This window comes from Lissotriton vulgaris, unplaced genomic scaffold (genome assembly GCF_964263255.1).
Source record: "Lissotriton vulgaris unplaced genomic scaffold, aLisVul1.2 SCAFFOLD_622, whole genome shotgun sequence".
NCBI classification, from domain to species: Eukaryota; Metazoa; Chordata; class Amphibia; order Caudata; family Salamandridae; genus Lissotriton; species Lissotriton vulgaris.
This window is the reverse complement of record NW_028246711.1, coordinates 377,414-392,727: the sequence shown is the minus strand read 5'-3', so window position 1 is coordinate 392,727 and position 15,314 is coordinate 377,414. Positions and strand designations below refer to the sequence as shown.

At 47.5% G+C, this 15,314-nt stretch overlaps 2 protein-coding genes across 3 annotated transcripts in view; one reads left to right on the top strand and one right to left on the bottom strand.

Moving 5' to 3' along the window:
* Positions 1-5,878, bottom strand: part of LOC147665775 (epimerase family protein SDR39U1-like) — a 93,890-nt gene extending 88,012 nt beyond the window's left edge. The window contains exon 1 of the mRNA XM_086949494.1: positions 5,795-5,878. Coding sequence (XP_086805620.1) covers positions 5,795-5,810 — 16 coding nt within the window. The 5' untranslated portion in view covers positions 5,811-5,878. The remainder of the gene's footprint in view (positions 1-5,794) is intronic.
* A 522-nt stretch (positions 5,879-6,400) lies between these two features.
* LOC147665774 (ER membrane protein complex subunit 4-like) overlaps positions 6,401-15,314 on the top strand; it is a 162,898-nt gene continuing 153,984 nt past the window's right edge. Inside the window, exon 1 of one of the 2 annotated variants that reach the window (XM_086949491.1) lies at positions 6,401-6,519. The gene's annotated coding sequence lies outside the window, so the exon portion shown is untranslated. Of the gene's footprint in view, positions 6,591-15,314 lie in introns of both variants that reach the window. The other variant, XM_086949492.1, reaches the window with a different exon arrangement.

Here is a 15,314-nt window from a genome sequence, read left to right as displayed (position 1 = left end):
AAGGTTCAAACCGTTTACACAAGGTTTCAAACAGTTCTTCTTTCCCGCCTGATCAGGGAAGGAATGTGGAATCACATTGCGGACCTTATCTGCAAATACTGCTTCCCATTGTCTTTTGGGCCTATTGATCTGGGATTGGGATCTGTGGGATCCCTAATACTGTTGTTGAACTCTGACTTAGCGAAAACACACATGCAGCCTCCCTATTGTCATGCTCCTCTCTTTAAGAGGCTGGACCCACAAATGGGAACTTGCGGCGGTCAATTGTCAACTGACTAATCCCAGCAGGTTTAGAATTTATGAGGGAATGTCCCTTGTTAAGGAGTTACTGAACCTCCTTATGGTGATTCTGAACACTTGTTATTAACCTTCCTGCTTCTTCAAATTTGTATGAAAATGCACCATTTGTCCACTCTTTTTTCAAAATTTTCCCCCCGAACCCTCTATAGTGGGTTCGGGCTCGCTCACTAGCCGCAGTGCAGTAAGACAATAATTTTACGCCCCACCACTTTCACATTTAACCAGCCTCCACTGGGCGGGGGTCCTGGTGGTTTTTAGGGCACAAGCCAAAATTTAGGGCGGGTGGAGGGGCAGCTTTCAGGGCTGGGAGGCAATTTTTAGGGCTTAGGGATGGAGTGCTGGGGTTAGGGTAGTTTTTAGGGCAGGGGGTCGAAAGTAAGGGCTCAGGACTGGAGTGAATAGGTGTTTTTTTTCAGGGCTGGGGCAGTTTTTAAGGCTCAGAGTAGGGCTGCCGGGGTCGGGATAATTTATTTGGGCTAGTGGGATGATTTTAGGGCTAAGGGTAGGGGGTGAGTCTGGGTAGTTAATAGGGCTGGGGCAGGTATATTATAATGCAGGAGGGAAGATTTTTAAGGCAAAGGGCGCTGGGGTGGGATCTTCACACATACCTTGACCAATCATGCCTTTAGAACGAAATTCGTTGTAAAGGCATGCGTGGTAAAGACGCAGTCTTTATAAAGATCACGTGGTTAAGGCATGCATGGTTGTGTCATACAACCCTTCGGTTTTGGTTTATATTATCTAAAAACGGACAACTCGTAACGAGGTCCTTAGTTTATTAACATACAAAGTGTTGTAATGTCATATTGTTACATATATACAAAAAGTACAAACTTGTGCTAGTTATCATCACAAGTTATTCCTCTCACTATTGTAGGTATGTTCCTCCCACCTATCATTGTAGAATGGCATTGGAGAAATAATAGAATGTTGAAGGTGTTTAAGTTCTATTGAGAAGAGCTTGGAGTATCATCTTAAACACTTCACATGGTTCCTGTCATCAATACAACACTAAGCAAAGCAGCTCCGCTACTTCAGTGCGGACTTTGCTACCAGCGCGTGCCAAGAGTGGGGCTTCGGAAGTGTGGAGCACGGAGAAGACACTTTTATTTATTTATGCGTTTTTATATAGAACGGACTTTACCCGAAGGTGTCAGAGTGCTTCACAATAGGAACAGAACTGATACATGAGAACATTACAAGTGCACAAAATACAAAAGCAAACGTTACAATAAATGAAGCAAAAATGACAATCGTGAGCCAACAAAGTACAAGAGGTAGCAAACGGTGCATTACAAAAGTGACAATCGTGAACCAACAAAATACAAGAGGTAGCAAACGGTGCATTACAAAAGTGACAATCGTGAACCAACAAAATACAAGAGGTAGCAAACGGTGCATTACAGGAGGAAAAAGTGACGTGTACAGGTTTCAAAAGCGTACAAAGTAGACAGAGGTATAATACTACAATATATGGAGGACACTCAAACACAAGAACAAACGTTACGTGGGCAATGGTGGCACTTGTGCAGGTATCGAGAACAAACAAATGTAATAGGTAGAAAACAGTGTGTTACTAGAGAAAGTGACGGGTGCATGTTACACACGAGTACCAAACACAGGTAGAAAGATAAAACTGCAATAAATAGCACTCTCTCAAACCACAAGAACACACTGGGAAGACACTTCCATAGTCAAGTAAAGTAGATTTTTCTATAGTGGAAGGGCTTCCTTCAGATAATAGAGAGGGCATGAATTACATTTGGAAGTGTCTTTGAAGGAGGAGAACTTTGAGGTCAGTTTTGAAGGCCTGGGATGAGGTGGTGGTCCGGAGCTGCAGCGGAAGCGAGTTCCAGATTCTCACTGCGTTGCCTGAAAAGGATTGTGCCATCGTTCTTTCCTTCTTGAAAGTGGGTGGTTCAAGCAGAAGATTTTCCGCATTACGTGATGGTCTAGAGCAGGGGTCTCCAACCGGTCGATCGCGAGCTACCGGTAGCTCGCCGAGACCCTGTGAGTAGCTCGCGCCGAGGGCTGCTCAATTTAGTAGCATATTAGCATTATTACCGCTATTCAGGCTGTTTTCAGTGTCCATTGCCCGCCCTCACCCAAAGCAGCTGCTCTGATTGGCTGGGGTGGGGCAGGCCGAAGAGGATGACGTTCCTCTGCTGCTGAGTCTCGTGACCGGGCGCGCGCAGAGTCTCGTGATGTTTACGCGCCCCCTGCCTTATCATCACTGGCACCGCACTGTCCATCGTGCGAGTGCGGAGCTCAGGCAGGCGCAGTAGGGCGGAGCATTGAGGAGCAGTTTGCAGGTCGGGACCCGCGCGTACACCCTTGCACCCGATTTGCAGCAGGTAAGACTTCAGACTTCAGTTCAGGACGCCCCCCCCGTAAAAGTAATGTAAGTGAAGTGATGTCATACCATGTGCAATGACCCTGAACGGGACCGCTCTCGTGATTGCCACGTCTGCCCGGTTCCTCTCCTCTGTGTGTTGTCATTGTGACTCTACCGCACACCCCTGGTTTCTCATTGCTGGTTTTCACATCAAAGTACTGCTAACTAACTGCTGGGACCCGCACGTGCCTTTTTCCTCGTGGCACCACGCTGTATATCTGCATAAATGCCCAAATTGTCCGAGTCGTTTTTTAGTGCAGACTCGGCGGTGCAAGTGTCTGAGGCTGTGTGTTGGGGTGAATTTGAAATATATTCCCACAACCTTTATGATAGCGAGCAATAGTTATTAGTATTAGTATCCCGAGACACTAGACTGCAGGAAAAAATGCAGTGTTACTGTACAACAGGTTTGGGGCTCAGATTCCACTCCGGTTCCTATCCGATCATTAGGCCTCAATAATGCATATTCGAGCCATTGCCTGACCTGTTGAAGACGCACCTCTACAATGCTCACCCCCACAATACCCTTTTGCAAAGCAGAAAATGGAGCTGCACATCATCTCGCTTGGGTCTCATTGCTTACGATTGGTAATGAATAGTTCACAATAACAGATGTTGGGAGGGCAGGTGGGGTTAAGCAACAACAGAGGGATGCAAGTAAGTAGGAAGGGTGCGCAGGTGAATGACGGGTGGGAAATCAACAACAAATGGAGGATGGTTGAGGCAAGCAACTGAGGGCAGGAGGGAGGGGGCAAGCAACACGGGCAACAGAAGGAGTGGGGGAGGGAGCAGCAACACAGTCAGCGTAAGGATGGGGGCAGATTTGGGGGGGGGGGGTGACTGCCAGCAGAAGGGGAGGGAAGAGTCACTGATACAATTGTAAACACAAAGAAGAAGCTACCTAGCCCTCCATAAAAATGAGCAGTGGAATGACACAAGTTATGTGTCCATGATCTGGAGGAGTAGGTGCGAGGTATAAAAACTGTAAGGGGAAGGAAGACTACAGCGATTAATTAATACCAAGAAAAACAAATGAGCATGGCAGTAAAGCCAACCAATGGTAAGGAGATGTCTAAGAAAGCCCACTAGTAGAAAACAAAAGGTCTGCAAGTCACAGAGTAGGGTAGGCATTGTCTAGGTGCGAGAACTAAATACTGAATGAAAAGTGCATTCGCAAAATAAGATGTTGGCCCACCAGCCTTGGCACAGAAACGTGCTTCTTGGTAGGTGGATGTTCATATCACTGTCTATTTTGCCCTGAGATGGGCAGCATGGTGGGGGGATCTTGCTGATTAACAAGTTATGAAGAACTTCCTTCACCATGCAGGTTGGTGGTCTGTGCCAATTCTTGTCTGTGGATTTCGGGCATCTTGTGTGCCGATTTTATTGCCTGGTGGGCTGTTTTGTGTTGTTAATTTTTCAGATAGTACCAACATTGCCTGCTGCAAGCCAAATAGCCTACTGAAGGCTTCCAGAACCTTGAAAAACACCTCCTATACAACATGTCTAAGTTTAAAAACTTAGTTTGCAAATGTGGGCCACTTTTTTCAGCTATTTGATTTGCCTGCCCCATATTAACAACATAACATAACTGCACGGGTCTATTTGTAAAGCGCAAGATTACCCGAAAGTATCCTGGCTCTGAATAACAGATGTTTATTGATAGGTCCTGATTTTGAAGCTATTACTTGAAAGGTCGTAAAGCGGTCTGCCAACAGCACACATGCAAAGTCTTTTATTTCAGTGTTATGTTCAAACCACAGTATGGGGCCCATGGGCTCTGAAGAAATTGGCTTAACGTCAATGAAACTGGGCGGGGGAGGTCGATCTGAAAAATGCGCGAGTTGCTTGGGGTTTAGTAGCTCCCGATGATTTTCACTGACCAGAAGTAGCTCTCACTACACAAAAGGTTGGAGACCCCTGGTCTAGAGCCTCCAGAGAGTTTCAGTTTATTTGCCAGGTAGCGAGGAGAGGAGGAGTGCAAGGCTTTGTGGGTGATACAAGCAGTCTTGTAGATAGCTCTAGCCTTGATTGGAAGCCAGCGGAGGGTGGATAACATCGGTGTGATGTGGTCGCTTCTTTTGGCCCCATAAATGAAACGAGCTGCTAAATGGAAAACAGATTTAAGGGGGGACAAGTGGGATTTGGGGAGGCCAGTAAGAAGAGAATTGCAGTAGTCCAGTCTGGAGAGGACCAGCGATTGCACCAGGGTTATAAGGTCCTGCTCCGGGAAGAAGCGACGGATTCCCCAAAGAAGGCGCAGATGGTATCGAGCAGACTTTGCAATGGAATTGATGTGGGGGATTAGATTGAGTTTTTTGTCGAGAATGACCCCCAACGATTTTGCGCTGTCGGCAATGATGGGTTTAGTGTTAAGTAGATTCAACTAATCCATCCATGATTGCACCGTGGGAGGAGAGATTGAAGAGGAGGAATTCGGTTTTGGAGGGATTCAGAATCAGTTGATTATAAATGGAACGGCAAGAGCAGACATGCCAACAGACAGACCCGCTTCAGGATGCCAAAACAGCTTTATTTTAGCTGTCTCCCCCTGAAGATGCCTATATTGTAATAGGTTTCAATGGGGAAACCCATTCCCCCCATTTTTTCCCCAACCCCCCACTTTCCTGTTGTAATATGTGTGCATGTATGCAGCTCTCTGTATAAACTCCAACTAAAAAAAATGCATTGGAGTTGAGCCAATATAAAGTGGGAGAAAGCTAAAGAATATTTTTTTGCGAGAAACACCGCAGTCTGCCGCATAAACAGGAAGTGATGGCGTTCTATGTGGATTCGAAAAAGAAACTGCAATACTTATTAAGCAGTTTATATAAATCTGCGGGTTACACAGAGTTAAACATCGAGGCATGGAGCTACCACTACAACAAGTTAACAGTTTATAATTTAGAAACTAAAGAAAGACAGTATTTTTTCTCAACATGACACCACCTCACACACGACCTTCTCTGGCATTTACAGGTACTGAAAACTAATGCTACTCCAAAACCGACAAATTGAAGGAGCGCCGATCTCACACTTCCAGTGTTATGCTGTTGACCTACAGGGCACCCTTCCAACTTCACGAGCACCCCTCCTTACCTACTAGTACTCTCATGGTGGAACAACTAGGCGCATGCGTTTAGACAGCCAATCGTTGGCCATAGAGTGCAGCGACAGGTCAAGTATATCATGAGTGCACAGTGCACATGCTGCCCCGCACTAATAAGCGACCTTTTGTAATAAATGTTCAATGCACTCAGTTCTCGATTTCCAACTACCCGCGTACGAAATTATAGGAGAACGCATATAGAAATAGCTATTCGAACAAAGAGCTGTCAGTGCAAATTGCACTTTCCCCAAATCGCCTCTGAAAGTTATGGATTAAAAATCGACGCACGGCAAATAAATACCGCTTCTAACTGAGAGTCTAAAACGTGGAACACCCGTGTTGGGCAGTGCTGTTCCTAAAGGGACGCAGGCGCCATTTTAGAACGGGATGTTTTATCATGCATGAACACACTGCATCTGCAGAGTTAAAGGCAGGATTCTCGGCTAATAGTTCAAATCTACGATCGCACTGGGTAAGCCAAGAAACAGCCGAATTGCCACTACTGAGCCCTGGAACTATATGAGTCTTGCTTTTGAGGGGGCAGCATTAACACATCGTTCTGCCTGACCTATCCAATGTGGAAACGGGAAGCACGCCCCTTACAAGATGGCAACGGTTGAAGACTCTCCACAACCTGTCGCTGTGACGTCATCGGACACGCGCCGTACCTCTCTGGACTAGAGTATCTCCACTGTACCATCGGTAGGAACTGCAGGTGAGATTTAGGGGGATTACGACGTTGGCTTGTATTGTCACAAGTTGCACCGCATATCATTGACAAACTGGGTGAGTGTAAACTGCATCGTTATATTGGGGTGGCCATTGTGGGCATGAGCCGTAGCAGTGTCTTGTGTCATTGTGTTTATTTATTTTATTTATTTTATTTATTTAATGCATTTTTATAAAGCGCGCACTTTACCCTAAGGTGTCAGAGCACTGTACAATAGAACCAGTTACTTTACATGAGTGAACTGTTACAAAAATGGAACAAACAAAAATAGCAGGCCATAGAATCAAAACAACGCAGCAAAAGGAACACAATATCAAACACAGCACGCACAGAATGTACAAACAAAAATATAAATATATATGAAATATTTACAATGACTAAAAAACTTCCTGGCGAAAAATAGCAGGCTATAGAATCAAAACAACGCAGGCAAAAGGAACACAATATCAAACACAACAAGCACAGAATGTACAAACAAAAATATAAATATATCAGAGAAATTTACAATGACTAAAGAACTTCCTGGCAGGGTCTGAGAAGGAGGGAGTTAGTTCTGAAAGTGTCTTTGGAATAGAAGAGATTTGAGGTCCGGTTTGAAAATCAGTTCTGAGGAAATGTTACTGTTTTCATGTAATTAATATTATATGCATATATTTAACAATCAGGAGAAGTCTGCATTAGTGTTTTATGACATACTTCCGAAAGGACAGCGCAGTTGGGTCAAAATAATGTCTCTTTGTGCAATTTTACCACGTATGGCATTAGCCAGCGGCTATGAACTGTATCAGTTCTTTCTGACCTAAGGAAGTGGAGAAAAGTGGGACACTAAAGGTTTTTATAAATGAGCAGGAGCTTTCTTTGACTTCGTCCACCAACTTTTCTTCAGCAAATGCCACTGTTGAAGCCCTCTGTTGCAATGGAATTATAAGGTTCTAGAGGGCTTCATGTAAAGGCTGGAAAGCCAGAGGGGCTAGACACAACACCATGCCCGTAGCATGGCATTACATTTTATATGCTTTTACCACACATACATTTACAACGAAATTCATGTAAATGCATGAATGGTAAAAGCATGTTTTTTAATGTTTGGATAAGGTAAGTATGGGTTTAGGGGTATATGTTTTTGGGGTACGGAGGTATATGTTTTGGGGTGTTCGGGTTTTTTAAAGGTTCAGATATAGTTATGGGGTACAGGGGTAGTTTTAGGGTTTAGGGATAGGTATGGGTTTTGGGGTACAGGTGTATTTTTAGGGTTCAGGGCTAGGTTTGGGTTTTGAGGTATAGGGGTATTTTTAGGGTTCAGGGGTAGGTTTGGGTTTTGGGGCACAGGGGTATTTTAAGGGTTCAGGGCTAGGTTTGGGTTTTGGGGTACAGGGGTATTTTTAGGGTTCAGGGCTAGATTTGGGTTTTGGGGTACAGGGGTATTTTAGGGTTATGGGGTAGGTTTGGGTTTTGGGGTACAGGGGTATTTTAAGGGTTATGGGGTAGGTTTGGGTTTTGGGGTACAGGGGTATTTTAAGGTTTCAGGGCTAGGTTTGAGTTTTGGGGTACAGGGGTATTTTTAGGGTTCAGGGCTCTTTGGGTTTTGGGGTACAGGGGTATTTTTAGGGTTCAGGGCTGTTTGGGTTTTGGGGTACAGGGGTATTTTTAGGGTTCATGGGTAGATTTGGGTTTTGAGGTACAGAGGTATTTATAGGGTTCAGGGCTATGTTTGGGTTTTGGGGTACAGGGGTATTTTTAGGGTTTAGGGATAGGTTTGGGTTATGGGGTACAGGGTATATTTTTTGGCTTAAGATGGGTTAGTGTTTTTGGGTGTTGGGGTATTTTAAGGAGTAAGGGTGGGTTATGATTATGGGGTGCAGGGGTATTTAAAGGGAGCAGGGTGGACATCCGGAGCTGGAATGCACAGAACCTGGGAAGAAAAAACAATGAAATATTGGGCACAACGCTCGCTTTTTATTCCGTAATCCCGCGACCCGCCCCCAGCACACACCCACAGCACACAATATGAGACATGGCACCTCAAAGTTCCCAATAAAAAGGGAGTGCGTCAGGGATGCATCCTGGCCCCTTTTTTATTTAATTTATATATTAATATTGTAGCATCTCGTTTAGTGGAGTGTAAACAGGATTACCCCCAAATTGGAGGAAATCCTGTACCAATTCTAATGTATGCGGATGATGCTGTGATTATGGCTAGGACCCAAGTGGGGCTTCAAAGGTCATTACGGGCCTTCTCAGATTATATGGGGGAGAGAGGTTTGAAAATAAATAGTAGTAAAACCTTTAGTATGTGTTGTTCCAAAAAGAGGACCGCACGGTGCAATATCTCGCTCTCAGGGATAAGAATTGAAACCACAAACACCTTCTCCTATCTGGGAATAATTTTTGACAAAAATGGCTGCCAATGCTAGGAAACCTGCATTTGCACGAGCCATTGGAGCAGTTAGAAATTTCGCTGTTAGGCTTGGAGGGCGTCCAGTAAACAGAGTATTGGACATTTACAGATCGAAGTGTATATCTACTGTTATCTAAGGTGCAAGTTCGTGGGGTATTACTGACATAAGTGAGATTCAGTTATGTGAAAACGCCTTTGTGCGATACTTACTTGCAGTACCTAAGTCCACCTCCACGTACGCTTGCCATCAAGAGCTGGGTTTGACGTATATAACTGACCTCATCAAAGCCAGTCCTATATCTTTATGGCACAAGATATGGGTCTCTAAGGAGACTGATTTGAATAGGGACGCCATTCTAGATTGTACGAATTTGCAAGGGAGCCATAAAATTGAATGGTTTAAGTACGTGAAGAAATTCCTAACGGATATTGGACATCCGGAATTCTATGCGAGCCCGCAGACCATGGCAGTGATCCAGAGAAAACGGCTGAAGGAATTGTGTTTAACGTTTTTGGAAAATAAAAGGTGGGATGCGGAGGCCAAGAAAACCTCTGTGATTCAAAACCAACTAATGTTACAGAATGAGGGCATTCAGCATTATCTTGTGTGTATAAAAAGTAGCTACACTAGGATGATATTGACACGGTTCAGGGTAGGAAGTATATATAGGCTAGTAACCATCCCTGTTATAAACACCTGGTCAAAGTCCTTAATACTGTGCCCATGCGATGGCGTTTCCCACCAATCCTTGATACGCTCCATATTGTTTTGTAAATACAACACATTAATTAGAAAGAAGTACTTACTACCACTGCTTAAGAAATGGGGACTTAGGCAATGTAGAATAGTTCTCCTTAGATTACTAATGTTGGGAGATGAGCTGACACTATGCAGTATCAACATTTTTAAAGCACCTGTTAAGATTTAGATTAACAATGAACTGATTGATCGTAATCCTATGTATTCAAATCGCTCTTCTGTCTATGAATATGGTTTTAATTGACTGTAAAATTCGTGTTTTTTAGCAGTGTTTTAAAAGTATGTAATGTTGTGCTTTTATGGATTCTGAATTTTGAACCTGAATAAAGCTACTTTTGATTTGATTTGAGACATGGCATGAAGGGCGGAACGTACCACATGCCCCCAGCGTTTGTCATGCCCCCAGCACACGCCCACAGCACAACGCAGACACGCCCACAAGGGACTACTTTGCTGGCACTGTTCTTTTACCTTTTAACTGTATATGGTGGGCGTCTGCATAGCCTATGTCCTTCTGCTGCAACTGCCCTTTCCAAAGCTGTATTGAGTGTTGTGATTCGTGCTGTGGTTCCTGAGATTACCCGCCTCAAAGGTTTGGGCTCTCTCTTTATTATATTAGTATGGATATATATATATATATATATATATTTTTTTTTTTCTTTTTTGTTGATTTTATTAGATTTTGCACAGTTAATTAAAACCATTGCAAAGGAGTTGCCTCCGTAACGTCTTTGCATCATTAAGAGCAGGGCGGAACTGACCATCACCTTTAAAACTCATTGTTCAGACAAGGCAATCTTAAACAGTGGCCTTAACAACAGATAACAGCGTTCAAATAGGAGATAGAATGAACATTATGACTTAGTGTAGTAAAAACACTAGGACATACTGTAAAATAGTAATACGTTTTTGAGCAGCAGGGACCATATTGGGAGAGTCAAAGGGGGAAAAGTAGATTTTCCAGACCTTGCGAGCGTTTGAGTGTCTGTTCATGTGAAGCAAAGTGCAGATGCCTCCAAACTTTTATTAATGCCCCTTTTTTGATATAATGGCTTTAGGAGAACTCTTCTAGGGCCATCTATAACAGGAGAGCAGCACAAAAGATGAAGCCATGATTCGGACCTGTAGTTGCACAATCTGCAAACCCCCTCCTCTCCACGTGGGGACCATCTCTTAGACGCATAAACATAATGTTTCTGTTGGCCAATGCGTTTAAGCTGTCAAAAAGATATGGTTGCGGTAACCCTGGGAGGTATGACTCGTTCAAAGGAAGCAAGCCAGTAGACGATTTTAATGCCCGAAAGTCCATCTGATAGGAGATTTGTCTTGCCTGCTTGTTTGTGGCCCTTTTCCAGACTGCGTAGGGAATAGTCTGCTGTTAATGTTAATTCATCAATTTGTAGGGATCGTATGGCCTTTTTTTAAGCGAGCTTTAAGAGTATTATCTGCAGCTTTTAGTACCCTTAGGTAGTACTTCAGGGTATCTGCCTCGCAGGAGAAAGATTGTCTTGTGAGGCCCAACTCCAGTCGCTGTCTTGCCCTTTGTATATGTTTCGGGAGTGGAAAGATTCTTTTGTAGATAGTCATCTAGGTATGGTCAAGACTGGCCATATATGCATCGGGAAAAGCCTGGTGCCCATAACTTAGAGCGGGAAGAAGGGTGGCTTTAATCACCTTCAGTATTGGTTCAGCTGAGGCACTGCTCAGAGACTGATTGAGTCGAGTCAGGCTGTATTGTAGTGTAGTTCCTATTTTCCCAATAGGCTCTGCGCATTGGAATAACATAAACAGCAGTGTAGACGTAGGACTGAGGTCATCTAGGTCTCTACTGACTATGTTAAACTTAATTTAGGTTTGCGCCAGCTAGCTCAGAGGTCACTGGAAACTTTCTTGAATGAAGAGGGATGGATAACCTTCCCTGGCTCAGACAAGAAGGGATTCAGTTTCCGACAACCGCATAAACATGACAACTTTGCTCCCTCAGAATAAGAGTATATCTCTAAAGTCGTGTGAAAACAATAGACAGATATTTCACTCAGTCAGTAGTGCATACTTAGTTTCACCAGAGTGCAGAGAAATAGAGAGACGGGCGTTTTCAATAAAAAGGTGTTATTTATTTAGCAGTCTTCTTTCTCATACAAGAGAAGTGAATTGCCACAATTGCAATACTTAGAGTAAAGTGCGTACAGTAAAAGTAGTATTATGAAATAATACTGTAAAAGCATTGATACGGTTTCTTAGCCATATGATACTTTAAAATGGATAAAATATATACATACACAAATACATTCACTAAAATGCTCAACTGGTGCTTCTAACTAACGCAGGGGTGTCCTAGTCTTAGGACACCCCCGCGCCGCGCCGCACGGCCACCAGCTGCTGCGTGTGCCTCCCATCCCCTGTGCCTCGCTGCCCGTCTGCCGGCTCGTGACCACGCCCCCTCCTTCGAGCGGCATGGTCCGTGATCAGCGCTCCTCTCCCTCTGCCCCTGGTGTGTTCTCTGTGCTGTATTATTACTGTTTTCCGCCGTATTGCCTGTAGTATTGCTTTTGTGTTTATTGTTGTACTTTTACCGCCGTATTGCCTGTTTTTCCCGCTTGCTGCCGCCCTCTGTCTTCCCTCCCCGCTTCCCGCCACCACCGCTGACCCCGCCCCTTTTTTCCTTCTGTTCCCTCCCCGCTCCCGCCTCCCAGCTGCTCCGCCCACCCGCACACTTCGCCATATATGGCGACCGTGCGAACGCGCAGCGGGCGCGCCGATTGTGCGCCGAAGGCGCGCCAAAGGTAAGCCCGTCTGCGCCCGTCCGCGCCTGGACCGCGCCCAGTGCCAGGACCCCTGGCCCTCGAGGACCCCGACCGACCAGCCTGACGTACACCGCCGCCACCCTCATCGCACTCAACACCGGCCGAGTCCCGGGATGCTGCAGAGCCTCCCCACGACGCGTCCACGGACCCTTCAGCTGCAACACCTGCAAGTTCACCTGCATCCGGACCTGCCCGACACCAGGACCTGCACCTGCCAAGCCGAACACCAGCAGCAACCACCTCAAGTGCATCCTGCTCAACACCCGCTCCGTCCACAGACACGCCATCGAACTCTGGAACCTCCTAGACGCCACAGCCCCTGACGTTGCCTTCATCACGGAGACCTGGATGAACGCCTCCTCAGCGCCCGACATCGCCATCGCCATCCCAGAAGGCTACAAGATCACCCGGAGGGACCGCAACGCCAACCAGGTGGGAGGAGGCATCGCCATCATCCACAAGAACACCATCCGCATCACGACCAGCACCGACAACACCCCACCCTCCGCCGAACACCTGCATTTCCAGATCCACACCGACCCGAAGACCACCCTCAGAGGCACCCTGATCTACCGACCTCCGGGACCACGCACTCAATTCAGCGAGGACATCGCCGACTTCGTCAGCCCGCACGCCCTCCCCTCCGCTGACTACATCCTCCTGGGGGACTTCAACTTCCACCTGGAGAACAACAACGACTACAACACCAGCACCCTGCTCGACAACCTCGCCAACCTTGGACTCAAGCAGCTGGTGCCCACCCCCACCCACCTCGCCGGACACACACTCGACGCCATCTTCTCATCCAGCAAAGACATCGCCTTCAGCCACGCCACAGAACTCGACTGGACGGACCACAGATGCATCCACTTCACCTTCAGAAGAACGACGATCCACCACCACCAGCAACAGGTTGCTCGTAGAAGCTGGACCAAGATCACAGCAGACCAGCTCGCCGCTTCCCTGAGCCAGCACCCTCCGGCCAGCTCAGCGAACCCCAGCCAGGCCGCCGACAACCTCACGAAGTGGATCAGCAACTGCGCGGACGAACTCGCCCCTCTGAGGATCCCGCCCAGCAGACCCGGCAACAAGAGAGCCCCATGGTTCACCGACTAACTCAAGAGCTCCAAGAAGAACTGCCGAGCCCTCGAGAAAGCCTGGAGAAAGGAACCCACGCCGGACAACAGGACCACCCTGAAGCTCGCCACCCGGAAACACCACCAACTGATCCGCACCGCCAAGAAAACGGCTTTCAAGAACCGACTGGACAACAACGCACACAACTGCAAGGAACTCTTCAACATCGTGAAAGAGCTCTCCAACCCCAACGCCGGAAACAACGACATCACCCCATCACAAGACCTCTGCAACTCCCTCGCCTCCTACTTCCACAACAAGATCGCGGACATACACAACAGCTTCAGCACCCAACCGACGCACGCCACGACCGCAGCAACGCCACCCACCACCACCCTCCGCGCCTGGACCCCGGTCAACACCTAAGACACCGTCCACATGATGAACTCCGTCCACTCCGGATCTCCGACCGACCCCTGCCCTCACCACGTCTTCAACAAAGCCGACGCTGTCATCGCACCCCACCTGCGGGACATCATCAACACCTCATTCGACACCGCCACCTTCCCCGAGAGCTGGAAGCACGCCAAACTCAGCGCTCTACTCAAGAAACCTACAGCAGACCCCACCGAACTCAAGAATTACCGCCCCATCTCTCTACTCCCGTTTCCAGCCAAAGTCATCGAAAAGACCGACAACAAACAGCTGGCCGCCTTCCTCGAGACGAATGGATCCCTCGACCCATCACAGTCCGGATTCCGTGCCAACCACAGCACCGAGACAGCCCTCATCGCCGCCACTGACGACATCCGAGCCCTGATGGACAACGGAGAAACAGCGGCCCTCATCCTCCTAGACCTCTCCGCTGCTTTCGACACGGTCTGCCACCGCACCCTAGTGCAGCGCCTCAGCAACGCCGGAATCCAGGAGAAGGCACCAGAATGGATCGTCTCCTTTCTCGACGGAAGGACACAAAGAGTCCGCCTACCACCGTACAAGTCAGAGGCCACCGAAGTCATCTGCGGCGTCCCTCAAGGATCCTCGCTGAGCCCTACTCTCTTCAACGTCTACATGAGCCCCCTCGCGGCCATCGCACGCCAACACAACCTCAACATAATCTCCTACGCCGACGACACCCAGCTGATCCTCTCCCTGACCAACGACCCCGCCGCAGCCAGAGCCAACCTGCACGAAGGGATGAAAGAGGTAGCCGAGTGGATGACGACGAGCCGCCTGAAACTGAACTCAGATAAGACGGAGGTCCTCATCCTGGGCTCCTCGCCCTCCGCCTGGGACGACTCCTGGTGGCCCCCCGCCCTGGGCACCGCACCCAAACCGACGGAACACGCACGCAACCTGGGGTTCATCCTGGACTCCTCCCTCTCCATGACCAGGCAAGTCAACGCCGTCTCCTCGTCGTGCTTCAACATCCTGCGCATGCTGCGGAAGATCTTCTGGTGGATCCCCACTGAGACCAGGAAGACAGTCACCCAGGCCCTCGTCACCAGCCGACTGGACTACGGCAACGCACTCTACGCCGGAACCACCACCAAAATCCAGAAGAGACTCCAGCGCATCCAGAACGCCTCAGCCAGACTCATCCTCGACATCCCACGACACAGCCACATCTCCGGACACCTTAGAGACCTACACTGGCTCCCGGTCAACAAGAGAATCACCTTCCGCCTCCTTACCCACGCACACAAAGCTCTCCACGATCAAGGCCAGAGCTACCTCAACA